This window comes from Hypanus sabinus, chromosome 6 (genome assembly GCF_030144855.1).
Source record: "Hypanus sabinus isolate sHypSab1 chromosome 6, sHypSab1.hap1, whole genome shotgun sequence".
NCBI lineage: Eukaryota > Metazoa > Chordata > Chondrichthyes > Myliobatiformes > Dasyatidae > Hypanus > Hypanus sabinus.
Window position 1 is genome coordinate 29,534,165 of NC_082711.1, and position 19,000 is coordinate 29,553,164.

General features: G+C 39.4%; 1 protein-coding gene across 4 annotated transcripts in view; it reads left to right on the forward strand.

The window, feature by feature from the left end:
- The window catches only part of dync2i1 (dynein 2 intermediate chain 1), an 88,828-nt gene that overhangs the window by 36,349 nt on the left and 33,479 nt on the right, over positions 1 to 19,000 (forward strand). For 3 of the 4 annotated variants that reach the window (XM_059971883.1, XM_059971882.1, XM_059971884.1), the window contains exons 7-14: positions 4,474 to 4,519; positions 7,809 to 7,880; positions 11,613 to 11,687; positions 14,189 to 14,393; positions 14,972 to 15,074; positions 16,273 to 16,402; positions 16,767 to 16,878; positions 18,336 to 18,427. In XM_059971883.1, the coding sequence (XP_059827866.1) occupies positions 4,474 to 4,519; positions 7,809 to 7,880; positions 11,613 to 11,687; positions 14,189 to 14,393; positions 14,972 to 15,074; positions 16,273 to 16,402; positions 16,767 to 16,878; positions 18,336 to 18,427 (835 nt within the window). The remainder of the gene's footprint in view (positions 1 to 4,473; positions 4,520 to 7,808; positions 7,881 to 11,612; positions 11,688 to 14,188; positions 14,394 to 14,971; positions 15,075 to 16,272; positions 16,403 to 16,766; positions 16,879 to 18,335; positions 18,428 to 19,000) is intronic. The other variant, XM_059971885.1, reaches the window with a different exon arrangement.

Consider the following 19,000-nt stretch of genomic DNA (forward strand, 5'->3'; position numbering starts at 1 on the left):
AGAGATGGTTTTTGACTTCAGGAGGGCACGGAATGACCACTCTCCGTTGAACATCGATGGCTCCTCGGTAGAGATCGTTAAGAGCACCAAATTTCTTGGTGTTCACCTGGCAGAGAATCTCACCTGGTCCCTCAACACCAGCTTCATAGCCAAGAAAGCCCAGCAGTGTCTCTACTTTCTGCGAAGGCTGAGAAAATTCCATCTCCCACCCCCCATCCTCACCACATTCTACAGAGGATGTATCAAGAGCATCCTGAGCAGCTGCATCACTGCCTGGTTCGGGAATTGCACTGTCTCGGATCGTAAGACTCTGCAGCGGATAATGAGGTCAGTTGAAAAGATCATCGAGGTCTCTCTTCCCGCCGTTACAGACATTTACACCACACACTGCACCCGCGAAGCTAACAGCATTGTGAAGGACCCCACACATCCCTCACACAAACTCTTCTCTCTCCTGCCATCTGGCAAAAGGTACCAAAGCATTCGGGCTCTCATGACCAGATTGTGCAACAGTTTCTTCCCCCAAGCCATCAGGCTCCTCAATACTCAGACTCTAGACTGACTTTGTAATTTGTCCCCTACTGTGCCTTTCGTCTTGTTTATTAATTATTGTGCTGCCCTCCACTGTTCTGTGCACTTTATGTAGTCCTGTGCAGGTATGTAGTCTAGTGCAGTTTTTATGTTGTTTTACGTAGTTTAGTGTAGTTTTGTGTTGTTTCATGTAGCACCAGGGTCCTGAAGGAATGTTGTTTCATTTTTACTGTGTACTGTACCAGCAGTTTATGGTCGGAATGACAATAAAAGCAACTTGAACAAATGCTTGAATAGTAAGTGAACCAAGGGATATGAGAATTGGGGAATAACTCCAACTTCTTTCTGAAGTCCAAATTTGGAGGCCCCATGTCTGAAAGTCTGGGGTCAAGGGCAGGAGGCACAGAGGTAGCCTATCCTGGGGTTGGGGGTATGTCAGTGTATGTGGGTGGGTGGATGTTGGGAAAGGAGCTTGGTTTGCTGCTGTTGCTGCTTGTGTTCTGCTGAACATAGTGGGCATATTATGTTGGCACCAAAATGTGTGGTGACACTTGCGAGCTGCTCCCAACACATCTTGGGTGTGTTGGTTGTTAATGCAGATAGGACATTTCACTGTATTTTCTGATGTTCTTGGTTATGCCACTAAGAACCATGGCGACATGTTGCGGGCTGCTTATAAAACTTCTAAATATATCTCTTCTGAATTACTCTCACTCCAAACCAAGCTGAGACACAGAGGGATGAAACTCCCTCTACCCAGCATCTTGTTAACAAGGGCAAGGTGGCTGTATTGGAGGGAAATGAATTGCTGAGTTCTGTGTTTCATGGAGACGTGGCTCACTCCGGACCTGCTGGATGTGTTAGTAAGACCTGAAGAAGTCTCAATTCACAGGATAGACCAAACTGCTGATTTGGAGAAGGCAAAAGGTGGGGTCTGTGTTTCATGATAAACTTTGTGGTGCTCCAATGTGCTGGCTTTGTCGTACTCAAGTCCCTCCAACCTGGAACATCTAGCAATTAAGTTCGGACTGTTTTACTTACCATGAGAGTTCTCCCCCATGATCCTGACTACAGTTTACAGACTGCCCAAAGCAAAAGATAATCAGGCCCTCAGGATATTGAATGCTGCCATCACCGAACAAGAAACAGCCTGCTCTTACGCATTTGAAATCATAGTCAGGGACTTCAATCAAGCTTATTTGAAGAAATCTTTGCCTAATTATCTTCAACATATAGCATGCAGCACCAGGAATTCCAACACTCGAAAACTGCTATAATACAATAACGAATGCCTGACGCTCCATGCCTAGACTACATTTTGGGAAATCTGATCACTTGGCTGTCCTTCTACCTGCATATAGGCAGAGGCTGAAAAGTAAGGCTCCAAAAATGAGGACAACAAAGTGTGGTTGCAGGAAGCAGAGAGGTGGCTACAGGATTGCTTCGAATCGGTGGACTGGGCTGTGCTCTAGGATTCATTAAAGGATCTGAATGAATACACCACAGTGGTTGTGGACCTCATTAAAAATCATTCAGCGTTTGCCCTGGATCAGCAGTCTGCTGAGGACAAATCAGTAGTGTTCAGGTCTGGCAAACAAGTAAGATACAAGAGGTCCAGTTATGATCTCCAGAAAGCCATTTCATGTGCAAAGTGTCAAATCTGGACCAAACTTGATGCTCAACAGCTGTGGCAGGGCTTGAATGCTATTACCTCCTACAAAGTGTAACCAGGCGACATACATAGACATCATCAAGGCTTACTCCTAAATAGCTCAATGCCTTCTTTACTTGCTTTGACCATTAAAACATGGAGGAACTTTTATGAACTCCCACAGCCCCCAGTGATGCTGTGGTTTCAGTCTCTGCAGCCAACGTGAAAATATCCTTCTGGAGCGTGAACCCACAGAAAGCATCCAGCATAGATGGGGTACCTCAGCCTGCTAAAGGCCTGTGCTGTTCAACTGGCTGGAGTGTTTACCAATATCTTTAACCTCTTGCTTTGGCAGTCTGAGGTACCGTCCTGCTTCAAGCAGACTTCAGTTACACCAGTGCCTAAAAGAACTTGGTAACCTGCCTCAATGACAGTTGTCCAGAAGCACTTGCATCCACTGTGATGAAGTGCTTTGAGAGGTTGGTGATGAAGTATACTAACTCCTGCCTGAGAAGCAACTTGGATCCACTCCAATTTGCCTGGCACCGCAACAGGTCCACAACAGATGCCATTTCATTGGCTCTTCACTCAACCCTGGAACATCAGGACAGCAACAGTGCATACATCAGGATGCTCTTTATTGACTACAGATTGGTATTGAATACCATCACCTCTTCAAAACTAATCAATGAGCTGCAAGACCTTGGCATCAATATGTCTTTGTGTAATTGGATCCTTGATTTCCTCACTTGCAGATCCCAGTCAGATCGGATTGGGAATAGCATCTCTTCCACAATCTTCATTAGCGTATGTGCACCACTAGGCTGTATACTGAGCTCCTACTCTACATGCTTTTTATTTATGTTTGTGAGGGTAAGCACAGCACCAAAACTATATTTAAGTTTGCTAATGACACCACTGTCATTGGCTGAATCAAAGGTTGTGTTGAATCAGCTCATAGGAGGGAGATTGAAAACCTGGCTGAGTAGTGTCATAACAACAACCTCTCATTCAATGTCAGCAAGACCAAGGAGCTGATTATTGCCTTCAGGAGGAGGAAACCGGAGGTTCATGAGCCAGTCCTCATCAGGGGATGAGAGTTTGAGCAACTTTAAATTTCTCAGTGTTATTATTTCAGAGGACCAATCTTGGGCCCAGCACACAAGTGCTATTATGAAAAATACTTGGCAGTAACTCTACCTCCTTAGAAGTTTCCAAAGATTCAGTATGACATCTAAAACTTAGACAAATGTCTATAGCATGTGTGGTGGAGAGTATATTGACTGGCTGCATCACAGCCTGCTACAAAACTATCAATGCCCTTGTATAGAAGATCGTACAAAAAGTAGTGGATATGGCTCAGTCCGCCATGGGTAAAGCCACCTCTTCCCCCCCCCTCCCCATTGAGTATTGACACAGGAAAGCAGCATCCATCATCAAGGGCCCCCACCATAAGGCCATGCTCTCCTCTCGCTGCTGCCATCAGGACTAAGGTACATGATCCTCAGGATCCACGCCACCAGGTTCGGAAATAGTTATTGCCCCTCAACCATCATGCTGTTGAACCAGTGGAGGTAATTCATCTTCACTCACCCCATCACTGAACTATTCCATAACCTATGGACTAATTTTCAAGGAATCTTCATCTTATGTGCTCAATACTGATTGCTTAATTATTTATTATTGTTATTTTGTTTCCGTTTTTCATACTGGTTGTTTGCCCTTCCTGTTGGGTGCAATCAATCATCGACTGTATTATGTTTCTTGGATGCTTGCAGGAAATAAATCTCAGGGTTGTAAATGGTGACATACCTGTACTTTGTACTTTGAACATTGTTGTTCAAAGTAGGGCATTAAGTAGGGATTGAAATCTGCCATGGTTGTTAGATTGGTAGGCAATTGTAAATTGTGACTAGTATAAGGGAGTAGTAGAAGAATCATGGGGTGTTAAGGGGCAAGTATTAGAAAATTGCTTCAGAGTGAAGTATTTCTGAAAATATGATTCATGGAATTGCTGTGGGGGTTAATTTTGATTTAATGTGTCAAATATCAGAAGAAAATATGAGAAATTTATTTCCTGAATATGGTAAAGAACGATGTCTGTGAAGAAGTTATAATTTCAGTCAATTCATTTCCAGTACCTGTCTTCAAATTATTAAGAACATGGTGCTGTGTTAAATTGTAAAAATGAAGTCTATAATTATAATTATTTAAAAAAAAAGACTTTGTGATATTTCTTCATTAACGTTTGTAATTCTAAATTTACATTTGAACTATGTATTCTTTTTCAGGATTACAGGGGATCAAGAAAAACTTGCAGTAACTCGCGCAGAAAAGGTAACTTTCCATGATATGTTAATTTTCTAAATGTTTATTGGTTATGAAGTGTTTGAGCTTACTTATAAGGTTATTGCCATTTCTAATACATATACCTGTATATTATTTTGATTCTTCACATGAAGAATCAGCTAGTTAAACTCTTCAATATAGTAATATGTTTTAACCTTTCTACCAAAACTGGTAATTAAAGACCACAGCTTTATCAAACCTGCCCCTTATGTCAACTTTTATATTTATCTGCATCCACCAACATCTACTGCTCTACCACCCATCTTGCCTCTACAACCAGTATTCTTTAGCAAGATTACCCATCTGACTAAGCCATGAACATATCACACTACTACATTTGGACATTAAGGAAATTTTCTCTCTCTTTCTCACTATTCAGACATGCACTGGATGCCACTGCATATGACTGAGAACTGCATTATTGCATGCAATGCACAGAGAACTCAGAAAGAAAATCATAAAATCTTTATTTTGCATTAAATTTGACTATTATAACACTGAAAAAATTTGTCGCTTCATAATCCAATGCATATAATGAACATGTAAACTCAGTGAGTCATTTTTGTGGGCATGCTATGTTGGTGCCAGAAGCATAGCAATGCTTGCAGGCTTTCCCCAGCACATCTCGGACTGTGTTCTTCATTGACAAACAACGCATTTCATTTTACGTTTTGATGTACATGTGATAAATAAAGTTAATCTTCTCTGATCTCTTATCTAACTGAGCCTTGGTTTAGCAAACACAACTGGTCTGAGAACGCAGCAGACCTGGCAGCATCTATAGGAAGAAGCACAGTTGACGTTTTGGGCTGAGACTGAAAGAAAAGATAGTAAGAGATTTGAAAGTAGGAGGGGGAGAAGAAATCTGAAATGATAGGAGAAGACAGGAGGGGGTGGGGTGAAGCTAAGAGCTGGAAAGGTGATTGGCAAAAGGGATACAGAGCTGGAGAAGGGAAAGGATCATGGGACGGGAGGCCTAGGGAGAAAGAAAGGGGGAGGGGAGCACCAGAGGGAGATGGAGAACAGGCAAAGACTGATGGGCAGAGAGAGAAAGAAAAAGGAGGGGGGGGAATAAATAAATCAGGGATGGGATAAGAATTGGAGGAGGGGCATTAACAGAAGTTAAAGAAATCAATGTTCATGCCATCAGGTTGGAGGCTACCCAGACAGAATATAAGATGTTGTTCCTCCAACCTCAGTGTGGCTTCATGTTGACAGTAGAGGAGGCCATAGATAGACATATCAGAATGGGAATGGGACGTGGAATTAAAATGTGTGGTCACTGGGAAATCCTGCTTTCTCTGGTGGACAGAGCGTAGGTGTTTAGCGAAATGGTCTCCCAGTCTGTGTCGGGTATCACCAATATATAAAAGGCCACACCGGATGCAGTATACCACACCAGCCGACTCACAGGTGAAGTGTCGCCTCACTCGGAAGGACTGTCCGGGACCCTGAATGGTGGTGAGGGAGGAAGTGTAAGGGCAGGTGTAGCACTTGTTCCGCTTACAAGGATAAGTGCCAGGAGGGAGATCGGTGGGAAGGGATGGCGGGGGACGAATGGACAAGGGAGTTGCATAGGGAGCAATCCCTGCGGAAAGCAGAAAGGGGGGGGGGGAGGGAAAGATGTGCTTGGTAGTGGGATCCAGTTGGAGATGGCAGAAGTTACGGAGAATTATATGTTGGACCCAGAGGCTGGTGGGGTGGTAGGTGAAATTAAATCTAATCATTGGTCTAGGGCAGGCATGGGCAAACTACAGCCCGCGGGCCATATGCGGCCGGTTAAGCTTTTTAATCCGGCTCACAGAACTTGATGAAATTATATTAATAAACCTTGTTAACATTTTTTCCTCGCAATTCTGGCGTCTTCCCAATAGATGACGCACTCTATATACATTGACCTTTGTTGAGGTGCAGCGTATTACTCCACATTTGCGCTTTACTTTGTGACCTTGTGGCGACCCATTTCCTGGCACATCCGAACCGGCTCACAATTAGCCAGCGTTCCGGCTAAGGGAGATAGCCTGCGGGGATTTGCGAGCACAGAGCTCTGCATATTGGCGCGCTCTCACTGTTCTGTCATTGTGCGGGTCGTTGTTGAGTTTTGGCACAGGGGACAATTGAATAAGAAGGAGCAGGACAAGTAGACCTGCATCTCCTACCGTTTTTGAAATAAAGACAGTCAGGAGGAGAGTGATGATGATAATATCTTGAAGGATAACAGAATTTTCAGTGCTTTAAAATAATAACTGTTACTATTAAAAAAAGCCGTATTTTATTCATTTAATTTTCAGTGTTTTAAAAGTCATTTCAATAAATAGCTAAATACCATGGGGCTTCAAAGACAGATATTTTGTTGTAATGCATTTGTTCATTTTCAATTGAAATTAAAGCACATGTTTTCTACATATCCCATGATATTTTATTTTCTCTTATGAGGTGTATTACCAAAACACTCCGTCCATCTGCTCCTGGTCCGGCCCCCCTGTCAAATTTTAGAACCCTTTGTGGCCCTCAAGTCAAAAAGTTTGCCCACCCCTGGTCTAGGGTTTGGCCCAAATTTAATTACCAATAAGATTAAGGGAATGTGCTTGGCCCAGACTTACTAGTGAAGATCCATTTCATCAATTCTCAGTAGTACCTCATTGCTGGAATCATTATACAATCCATCAATGGAGCTCTAATATTCCACAGTACATATTCTTGAAAATCAACTCTGGGATCATACATGAGGTTAGATCTCTGTGCCCATTACCTTCAATAGGGATTTTAAGAATGGGAGGAAATAAAAGTAAGTTGCTTTTACATTTATGGTTAATTTATTGTAGTTTATTATTTAGAAGTGTTTTTCATTGTTTTTGTTTTATCATTTACACTTCTAAAATTAATTGTTAGCTTTCTTTTTCCACTTTTAACAGTTTTTAAATGTATCTGAATATCTGAGACACATTTGGTAGTTGCCACATCTAGGGCAGGGTTATGCCAGCTAAGAAAGATTTGCTGAGGAACTTCAGGAGTGGGTCATTCCTTGAGAGTCGTTATCACTGCATTATGTTGTTTGAAACCCCAATACCTCTTGGGTTCCTACAGCCAGGAGGCTTCAGGCCAGTAAGAGGTAAGTTAGGTGAAGGGGCATATTCTGAGTGGTAGGCTATTCTCTCAAATTTATACCCGCTTTCTTTTAAATGTTTTTATCGAAGTTTGTCTGCAGTACTATCACATTTTCCTCTTTAATGTTTGATGATAATGCTTCTTATCTGTCTGCTCAACACCATCTCAGACACAATCTCAGGGTACAGGTAGACTTCAATCAACATGGCGGTCCAGTCAGGTCACATTAAGCGATGATGATGTAAGAATTTGATCCTTGGTAAAGTAGTTGATTTAAGTTAATATTTAGATTTTTTATTAGAATGCATACATGATAAATAGAAGTAAATAGCCTCTTGAATCTGCTTTGCCATTCTATGTCATGGCTGACCTTTGACCTTAATTGCAGTACCTCATTTGTTTTCCATTCCCCTTGATTCCCCTGGTCCTTCTGGATGTCAGCTTTGAAATTACTTGAAACGTTGAACTTCTGTAACCCACTGGCATAGAGAAAACTAGATACTAAGCAGTAGACTTGAAAGCAAAAAGGATAATTTGTTTGTTTCAAAATGTACAAAAAGGTTTTATTACCTGAGTTGAATCCCAAGATTTAAAATGTTATTTCCCTTCCTTTCTTTCAGCAGCTTGTTAAACTAAATAAATTTTCAAAATTCCATTTGAAATTCATTACATCATGAAAGTTGAATACAAATATCATCAATGTTATAAGAACAGAAATCAAGCAGGCAATCGATCCCCCTTTATTTGCTTAACCTTGAATTTGTGGATGACCTACCTCAGTCTCGCTTGTCATGACACCATAACCTCTGACTCCTTTAATATCTAAAAAAATTTGCATTTTTTATCTTGAGTAAATTGAGCGAGTGAACCTTCAAAGTCCTCTTGGGTAGAGGACTCCAAAGAGTATTGACATTCTGGGTGAATAAATTTCTTTCATCTTTGTCCTGGAAGGCTGATACCATTTTTTGATGCTCTGATTTAGATACAAAGCCCAGGGAAACAACAGCCCTACATCAGTGAAATTATTTCTTGTTCTTATACGTTCAAGAGAATATAGTTTCAGGCTGTTTAGTTTCTCCTCATAAAATATGTCTTCCATCCCATGAAACAACCTGGTGAACCCTGCTGAACTCCTTTTCAGAGTTATACAGCATGGAAACGGCTTTCAATCCATCTATGCTGACCAACATTCCCTGTCTAAAATAGTCCCATTAGCCAGTTTTTGGCCCTTAACCTTATAAACCTGTCCAATCCATGTACCTGCCCAACTATCTTTTAAAAATTATTTTAGTTGCCTCAACCATTTCCTCTGGCAGCTTGTTCCATATATTTACTACCCTCTGGTTGTTCCTCAAAATTTGCATAGTTTTGTGCATGTTCTACTGCAAATATATCCTTTCTTCGGTGGAAAAATCAGATGTACACAATATTTTCTCTTGGGTATCCCTCTGTGCCTAATATTATTGGAACAAGACAACTCCACTCTTTTTACATGAGTTGTCTTGTAATAAAGGACATTGTTCTGTTTGCCTTCCCAATTTCATGCTGAGCCTCCATGTTAATTATCAGGGCTATTTGTACAAGGCAATCCCTCAGAACACCACCACCCTTCAATTACTCACCTGCTAAAGTGGAAGACTTCATATTCTTCCAGATTATATTTCATTTGACAGACGCTGGTCGATCCACTTACTCTTTATGTATTCCTTAGAAACCTCCATGCATTTTTCTCACATAGCTAGCTAGCTTTATGTCAGCTGTAAGTTTACATCACTACTCTTGATCTCCTGCTCCAAATCACTGATGGAAAAGGTAAAGGGCTAAAGAAGAAAAAATCTAGTAGGAGAGGACAGTAGACCATGAAGAAAGAGAAGGAGGAGATTCGGAGGGACATGATTGGCAGGTGAGAAAAGAAATGGTGACAGCATGACTAAAATAGGGGATAGAAAAAAAGAGGTGGGGGAAGAAGCTACTGCAAATTGGAGAAATCCGTGAAAACTCATCAGCTTGGAGGTTACCCAGGCAAAAGATGCTGCTGTGTTTGGCCTCATCATAGCAGTAGAGGTGGCCATGGACAGATGTGTCAAAATGGGATTGGTAAGCCAAACTGAAATAGATAGCCACAGGAGATCCTTCCTTTTGCAGCAGGCAGAGTGAAGGTACTCAACAAAGTTGTTCCCCCATCTGGGTCGGGACCCACTAAAGCAATGGGTACAATAGATGACATATAAGGACATGCGGGTAAAGTGCCATTTCACCAAGAGGAACTGGTTTGGGTCCCCTTTGGTGGTGAGGGGGCAGGTGTAGCACCTATCATGGTAGGAGGGATAAACACCAGGGAGGGAGATCAGTGGAGAGGAACAAGTGGACAAAGATTCGCATAGAAAGCATTCTCAATAGAAAGCACAGTGTTGTGCTTAGTGATACAACCCTTTTGGACATGATGGAAGTTATGGAGAAAGATGTGTTGGACATGGAGGTTTGAGGGTTGCAGACATCCCACCCTGCAAAAACTCATTTGAGGGAGGTAGCACCACCACCTCCACCCCCCGGAGCCCCATATCCCCCCCCCCCAGTCGACCTCCAAGGTTGTATGTATACAAGATATTTGATTATGAAGCAACACAATTTATTTGATCACATATTGAAACTATTTACACACACACACATTGCTTGTTGAGTATTTTGTTGGCAGTCTCAATGCTAATAGCTAAATGCTAATGCTAATAGCTTTTCTATTTCTTTTGCAACCTTTCCTTGTACTGTGATGTGGCTTGCTTGGCAGATTTGACCATTTTGCTGGAAGTCTCAAACTCATAGCAGACTGTGTCAATGAATTTGTTAATTTTGCAAGACATCAGATTCACAAGTGTTTTGTGAGACAGCTGACTTCTGAATTCTGTCTTAATGTACTTATATTATCATGGAGTCTTTTTTTATTCTGTTACAGCTTTAAGCAAGTCTACAGGGAGTTTGGCCTCATCACATAGGACATCAATAGAGTAGTTCCTTAGCAGCTGGCCAGCTAGTTTAAATAACATTAGCTATGCTAATAAACAAATGATACCTGTTAAACTCACCTCAACATGTCTTTTACAGTCATTTAACCCACCATGGGCAATAGAAAAGTCACTGTTGCAAACAGTGTAGCGAGCAACACTGTTAATATTTTAGGCCCCTATTAGGCAGGGGTACACTTTAGTATAGTCTGGGGTGAGGTACATTTTATATATTTTTTGGAACACTCTGCCATGGCGCTGCAGGATACTAAACTGAACTGATGGACAATGAAAGAGAGAGAGGTTGACTGTAAAGCCTGCCCACAGAGAAAACTGATAGGTCTACTCAGCACAAAGAGAGACCAATCAGGATGCTCCCCCTTCCCCTCTCACCCTCTCGCTCTCTCTCTCTCTCTCCCCTCCCCCCCCCCCCCCCCCTTTGCTTGCTCACTCTCAAAAAATTGATTTCTGGGATATTGTATATAATTTGCGGGCGTCAAGGGGTCACTGTTAATATGCAGATGACTCTCGGAACTTCTGGGAGAGGTGAGATGTCGGGTTGGTAGGTAAGGACAAGGAAATCCCTATCCCTGTTAAGAAGTGGAGTGAGGGCAGATGTGTGGTAATGGAGGAAATCCTTTTGAGGGCAGCATCAATGATGGTGGAAGGGAAACCCCATTGTTTCAAGGAAGACATCTCTTTTAAAGAAGTAATCAGGGTATTTTTCCCATGGTAGAAGTATTGACAAGGTAATAGCATTTAGTTTAAAGCTTTACCTACAGACACAGTTATTTGATTCACTCATCCTTGTCCTTGGCAGAATTAAGTGAATCAAGTATCAAAGCAGATTTATCTTTCGCCTCTATTGGTGGCAATGCCTATGAATTAATCTGTAACTGCTTTGCTTAATGCTTGAAATGCAAAAGTAGTTTTCTTTTGGAGTTGTATGTTAAGTGACTTTGCATTTCTTACAGTTGGTTGAAGGAGAGGAAATTGTAGCAGAAAGCAGAACCACTTTTGAATCATCAAACTACGAAGATGACTTTGAGGTATTATTCTTTAGCCAATAACGTTACAATATAAAGATAATATGCATGACTGATTTGAAATGCACAGCAAGAAATTTTATTGTACATGTATTTATTTTAGTAGCTAGAGTAGCAATTTGTTTAAATAGTATCACATTTAGCCAAGTCATGCGCAATAAATATTCCTTTTAATTTATTTTAAAGAAAGCAATCACATCTGAATTATTCTAGTCAGTTAGTCAAAACAGGTTTTCACAGGAAGTATGCGTTGATACAACCACTACTGGACAGTTTAAATAAATTTTGTGATCTGCAGGGTTTTGGCATTTAGGAGTGGAGTACCTTAATTCACAAGATTCACTCATGTGCCAATATAGGAAAGGAATGTCTATTTTAGTGTAACTGTAATTTGTGGAAACTGAAATGTGGGCTGTTTAACCATAAAGTCCAAAACTTCATGTTAATTAATTCTGAAATTTTTTGTGGTTTTGTAAGACACTGAACTATTTGATAGAGGATGACAACAGTGCTGAGAACAGGTGAAAGAAGAAGGCCAAAGCTTATTTAAAACTTTATGTGTGTACCTATCTCTATGCTGCTGACAGATGAGAAATGGAAATAAGATTGGAATAGGGAACATTAAACTGAAATTAAATTTATTCCAATGTATTATTCTTCTATTAACATTTATGTAACTGCAAACAACCAGTAGGGGCATAGGTATATCATTTCTACATTAATGTAAAAAAAATGCAGAACATAACAGTTGTAATGTCAAGAAAGTGTGACTTTGTTACAGTTGATGAAGTTTGTTCATTTATTATTAATTTTGAGTTACTTTTACTGCATACTCTTGGACTTATTAACTTTTTTTTTGCTCTTCTAACATTGCATGCCAGTTTCATTTTCTCATGTCATTTCACTTGCTTTTTGCTGATCAACTCTGATGTACAGGAAAAGGTAATGTAAAGCAGGCTTTCTGAATTGTATGTACCAATATGCTGCATTGTAAATGGTTGGTAATTGAACACAGTGGGCTTATCAGTGCTCACACTGGCCTTGAGCTGTTTTTACAAATCCTCTGGCAGGGGATAAAGAATAGAAATGTTAGGTGAGCTATTTTTACATATCCTCTATTCACTAACTGGTGGAAAATGCTGCATGGTATGATTAAGGTTAAAAAGGGAAGAAGTAAGTTGTTAGAAGCATTCCTGCATCGTCCCTGTAAAAACGTGAATACAAGTAATGAGATTTTAATCAAAACTTGGGGTGCAGAGAGTAGATGTGTGTTTGTGTGTGGATGGTTCAATTTCTATTCTGAGGTAGTTAGCAGTCCAAGTGCTGCAGTGATCTTTATAGACAATTACTGCTTTACTGTTGAAGGAGGTTTAAAAAGTTTAAATTAAAATAATAATATTAAATTAGAGGAAATGTCATATTAAGTATTTATCTCTTAACTCATCAGCTTGGAGGTTACCCAGGCAAAAGATGCTGCTGTGTTTGGCCTCATCATAGCAGTAGAGGTGGCCATGGACAGATGTGTCAAAATGGGATTGGTAAGCCAAACTGAAATAGATAGCCACAGGAGATCCTTCCTTTTGCAGCAGGCAGAGTGAAGGTACTCAACAAAGTTGTTCCCCTATCTGGGTCGGGACCCACTAAAGCAATGGGTACAATAGATGACATATAAGGACATGCGGGTAAAGTGCCATTTCACCAAGAGGAACTGGTTTGGGTCCCCTTTGGTGGTGAGGGGGCAGGTGTAGCACCTATCATGGTAGGAGGGATAAACACCAGGGAGGGAGATCAGTGGGGAGGAACAAGTGGACAAAGATTCGCATAGAAAGCATAGAAAGAGGGAGATCATCAGTATGATGAATTGAGACCTTATGTGTGGCTGTTGTTAAATTCATGAGTTTGCGTTTTAATTCTCAGGACCATTTTTAAGCTCCTTATTACCTATCCAATGATTCTTGGAGAATATTGTAGTGTGTCTTCTAATTGTTCATTTTTTTCCCAGAAAGTGTTTAATTTCCTGCAATTATTTTTCCCATTATGAAGGACTTAAGGGGCATTAAGGCAGGTAGATAAACAGGCAGGAAATAGAGAGATATAAACTGTGTGCAGACGGATGAGATTACATACCTTGTGGGCTAAAGGGCCTGTTCCTCTATTTGTAGTGTTCTGTGTTCCTATTGCATTCATTTAATAACACAGGGCAATAAGCTTTTAAATAAGGAAACAAAATAAAATGCTCTTGATTTTTCTTTATTTAAGAAAGAAACTTTAAGCTCAAGTATTTTGTAACAGCAATTGATTGTACATATAAATCTTTCAGCATTTACTAGAGTTGTACATGACTATCTTTATACAGAGTGAATTTCTGATCTAAATGTGTTGTATTAAAGCAAGACAAGTAATTGGAAGTTGTACAATAGGGAAAATTAAATGAATGTTCCAAATGAAGAGTACTTTGAAGCTTCATTATAAAGTACAAAGCTTTTATGCTCCTCCACCTTAAGGACTATGAAGATGACTTTGAGGAAGGGGAATGTGAGGAGGAGGAAGAGGAAGGTGAGGAAGAAGGACAGGAAAAGGAGGTAATTCCAGCACAACAGCGAGCTGAAATTGAAGCAATTCAAAAAGCAATTACTGCAGAAAATGAAAAGATCAGTTCAACATTGATTAGAAGCAATCAAAAGGCATATGAGGAAGAACCAAAAAAAGGTATTACCAATAGTTAAATTACTGTACTCTAAGAATGGATTTATTTGTTAAAGGAGTTGTGAATAGAATTAAACTTTGTACAATCATCAGTGTGCATTCCCACATCTGATGAGGAAAGGTCAGTGATGAAACTTGAAAATAATTATGTGCCCAGGAATTCTGTAGGGTAGGGATGATTGATCTCCAACAATTGCAACCATCTTACTTTATACTTGATGCACATTGACTTTAGTTTAACCATGGCCCCTTGATAGCACTCTTTGGCAAATGTTGCTGTGATATTCATGTCAATCACTCACCCTGTCTCTGGAATTCAGACTCTGCCGATGCTTGGACCAAAGGTATAGTAATTCTGGATCTGAGTATTCTTGGCCAAAGCTAGCCTGATATGGGCATACAGGTTACTGATGAAGTAATTAATAGCATAATCTCCTTGCTAATGATTGATAAAGAGAGTGATTCAGATTTTCCTGTATTTTATGGAAAGAACATTCTTGACAAATTTACACATGATTTTATCAAATACTTTTTGCTTTTACAATGCTGATTATTTTGTTTAATGTCAATTGTTGATTTAGGTTTTGAAGAACCAAAGTCTAGAGTGCCTGTTCGTGGAACATGCATTGATTTTGTGGCAGCAAAGCAGCGAGAGATCAGTTCTAAGGTGGCCTATAAGCAAAAGTGAGTAACTGAAAATATAACTTTATAGTTTACATTCAGAATAATACATTTTGTAGGAATAATTTCACTGATGGAATAATTATATACTAAATGATTAAAGAATAGGTATTTGGGAGTGCTGTCATGGAAGATTTGAAGTATTTGGACAGATTTTGCAAACTGTTTTAGAATGATTACAGAGAATATGGATGCATTGAAATTATTACAAATAGAATAGTTAAATGGCAGCAGATTAATGCATGTTGCAAAGATAATTATAATTCTTGAATATGAAAGTTTTTTTGGGCTTTATGCAAGTGATTGGTTGTGGTTTTGAGTAGTGTACTGCTCTTTGTAAAAACTCCAATTCTTTTCTTCTTGAGTTGTTCCTTAAATCTGTTCATAACTTCCACATCAGTGATTATCACTCACAATTTTACATGTCACCAAATGTTATTTTGATCTTGATGCTCCTTCTTCCTCTGGCCTTTCTTCAAACCCGTCACAACTTTTACCTGCTTCCCTACCCAAGGCCTACAGTCACTTTTGGTTATATGGTCGGCTGGTGGCGCAGTGACATCAGCGCCGGACTCCGGAACAGAGGTTCCTGGGTTCGAATCCAGTCGGTCCGTTCCCAAATATGCCTTCCATCCATGCTGGGTTGAGCGTTGAGCTCGCAACTCGACCTCGTATGATAAAGAAAAATACTGCGAATTGTCTGTGTGAGGAGTGGCACGCCACACAGTCTTTCGTTCCGCACCTTGTAAGGCATGAAAATGCCCGACACTGGCCTCTCAGGCCTGAGTCAAAGTCATCATCATCATCATCATTTGGTTATATATACGGATTATTATTAGAATGTTTGCTTCTTTGTTTTGCTTTTAATTTAATAAATTTCAACTTCAGTTGATGGAATGTGATGAGGGACTTTACTAATTGCTTAATGGAAGTCATTGTAATTGTCATAAATAGACAGTCATTTTTTGTCCATGATTTTTTCATCATTTTGAAAAACTTAAACATCCCCATAAGGTATGACCTACTCATCAAAAATTCACAAATAACTAATAGATATTTCTGCACTTCATCTCATCTGTTGCAGCTAAAAAATTAATAATGGCTCTTTCTGCATATCTTTTCATCATTAAATGTTTAGAATTAGGCCTGCTTTTCTCTTGTTAATGCAGTTATTAAAAGATCTGTTTGATGTGTTTTGCAGAAAGCGCAGTTCCGAGCTTCTCAGATTGATTGACTTGGATTTCTCGGTTCATTTTTCAATGTTTGATCTACCTCCATTGAATGAGTATGATGTATACATCAAAAGCTTTGGGCGCAGTAACACTAAACAGGTCTGTGGATTAGCTTTGTGTATCACATAATATGTTATTAAATAAGCTTCAAGACTGAGCAGGAAAGCCCATTATTTCAGTGGATGTTGATGCAGGATCAAGACTTGAAACATCATACAACCTCTTACCGCCACAGGTGCTGCTTGACCTGCTGAGTTCCTCTTGCAGTTTGTTTATTGTCTTAATTTAGGAAGAACTTATTTGTCTTGTTAAGCAAACCACTTATTCTTTGAGTATACAGTATAAACTCTACCAAAAATTGTCTGGAATTTTAGATACTTATTTAGGTGGGGTTCCTGTTTTTCATCCAAAAAAGCAGTATTGTATTTTTGTAGTTTTACTTGTGTTTTTTTTTAACTTGTAGGCCTTTGTTCAGAGCAATGAGGATGATGTAGACCGAGATGTCCAAACAGACGAGATTGAAACAGTTGATAAATGGACGCAGCATCCTGGAGAGGGTGTCCTGGTGTGTGGAGGTCAGCAACTCTTAAAATCTTGATGGTTTAAGTTATAAAACTCTAACTTTATAAAGGAATTTGCATCTGTGTGTTTAACCACATAAACCATGACAATGACTAGAGAACTTGATGTTCATATCTTGGCCTTGTTATATTATGTTTTTCATTTTTCTTGTATCTGCTCCTTATGAACATCCACTTTTCTGTGATTGGTCAGGAATGTGCATTTTATCCCATAAGCACTCTTACTTAGCATATGTAAAAAATATGCATTTGTAGTTTAGTTATTAACCAAGTGCTGTACTTGTCACTTATTAAGTTTATCAAATATCATGGGAATAGAGGCATAATTTGCAAAAGATTCTGGTGTCATTCAGAGTTCCTGGGATCTAGGATTATCTGAATGATACCAGAGTCTACCTCAAATTACTTTTTCAGTACTGATGAAAGATTAGAAATCTGAAATGTTAACCCAAATGTTTTTAATAATTTGAGAAATAGAATTATTCATTTAGTAGCATCTAACATTCAACACTCTGAGATCCTAATAATTGCAGTGATAAGGGGCAGTGATAATTGCACGTCTTGAGTTATATCACAGAAGCAACCTTATTAAATCAGTGACTGAGATAGAAGTGCAACTATCCAACTGCATCATTTGCATTGAAAACCATCACAACCCAAAGGTGTGCTGGGGCAGCCCGCAAATGTCGTCATGCTTCCAGCATATGCTCACAACTTACAAACCCTGACTTTTTTGGAATGTGGAAGGAAACTGGAGCACCGGGAAAGAACCAATGCAGTCATGGGGAGGATGTACAAACTCCTTACAGACAGTAGCGGGAATTGTATGCCAATCTTGCGATCACTGGCAGAGTAAAGTGTTACACTAGCCACTAAGCTGCCCTTTGTATAATTAGTATATTAGCATATACTAACATAAAGTACAAAACTGAACATTCCTAGACCGTTTCAATGGTTGAAGTTTTATATTTTGTGTGTTTTGTTAGTTTTTTGCCATTTGCACAATTTGTTCTTTTTTTGAGCTTTGGATTTTTGACATTTTTTTTGAACAGGTTCCATGGTGTTTCTTTGTTTTGTGGCTGTCTGTGGGAAGACAAATCTCTGGGTTGCATACTGCATGCATGCTTTAATAACATTTGTTATATTTGGAATAAATTACCTTCCACTGAACATAAAGTATTTTAGGATGTCACAGTGTATATATTGAAGTACTCTTTTTTGCTGCTAACAACATTCTGTAAGAAAAGCAAAGAACTGTATTTGATTTTAATTGTTTGCTACTTTCATGCTTCTTCTTCAGGACTTCATAAACCTGGTGGGTATATTCACTTTCTTTACTAGTTCATGTTCTACTCCATTGATTGCATTAAATTAAGTTAAATCAACCCAAATACAAACTGAAACTTTTTCAACTTAATCTTATGTTAATGCAATTTTCTTTCTTTGAACAGGGGCAAATGTTGGTGATGCCTTTTCCTCTGATTCATCAATTAAGAATATTGACTCTCGGAGACTGATCAATTTCCTAAGATCAGCTTGTCAGGTGTTGTATTTCACTTCACTAAAACTGTGCAAAATAAAGTTGTATTTATTTGCTGTGGAGGTTTTGCAAGATGCCCACCCATCTATTCCTTTTTATTGCTTGTGTATATTTTAGTTAGCAATGGTTGATCAAAATTTGAAACATAAGTCTTCAGTATGACTTTCATGTAGTGCTTTACACACATATATGAAATAGTTTAAATGTGGCGTTGTTTAGTCATGCTTGTGATTGCAAAATAAACCATTTTACAATCTTCCACTGAAATCCCAGATGATTGCAGACTTCTTAAACTAACAATAGTTCTTCATTTTAAAAAGAACATTACCTGTGCAAAGCTTTGTCTCTTATCTACTGACCTTCTATCTATACTCTTTATGAGTTTAAATACCTCTCATATTGTTGTGGTTCCCTCTCTGGGTCTGGGTAGAACAACCTTAGATTCTCCATTAATTTCCCTTCTTTTGAAATAATTGTGTGAAGTTTTTATTGTACCCTTCCAAAGCCTCTATATCTCTCCTAAATTGTGATGTCTGGAACTGGACGCTGTGCTCCAGTTGTGGCTGATTCAGTGCT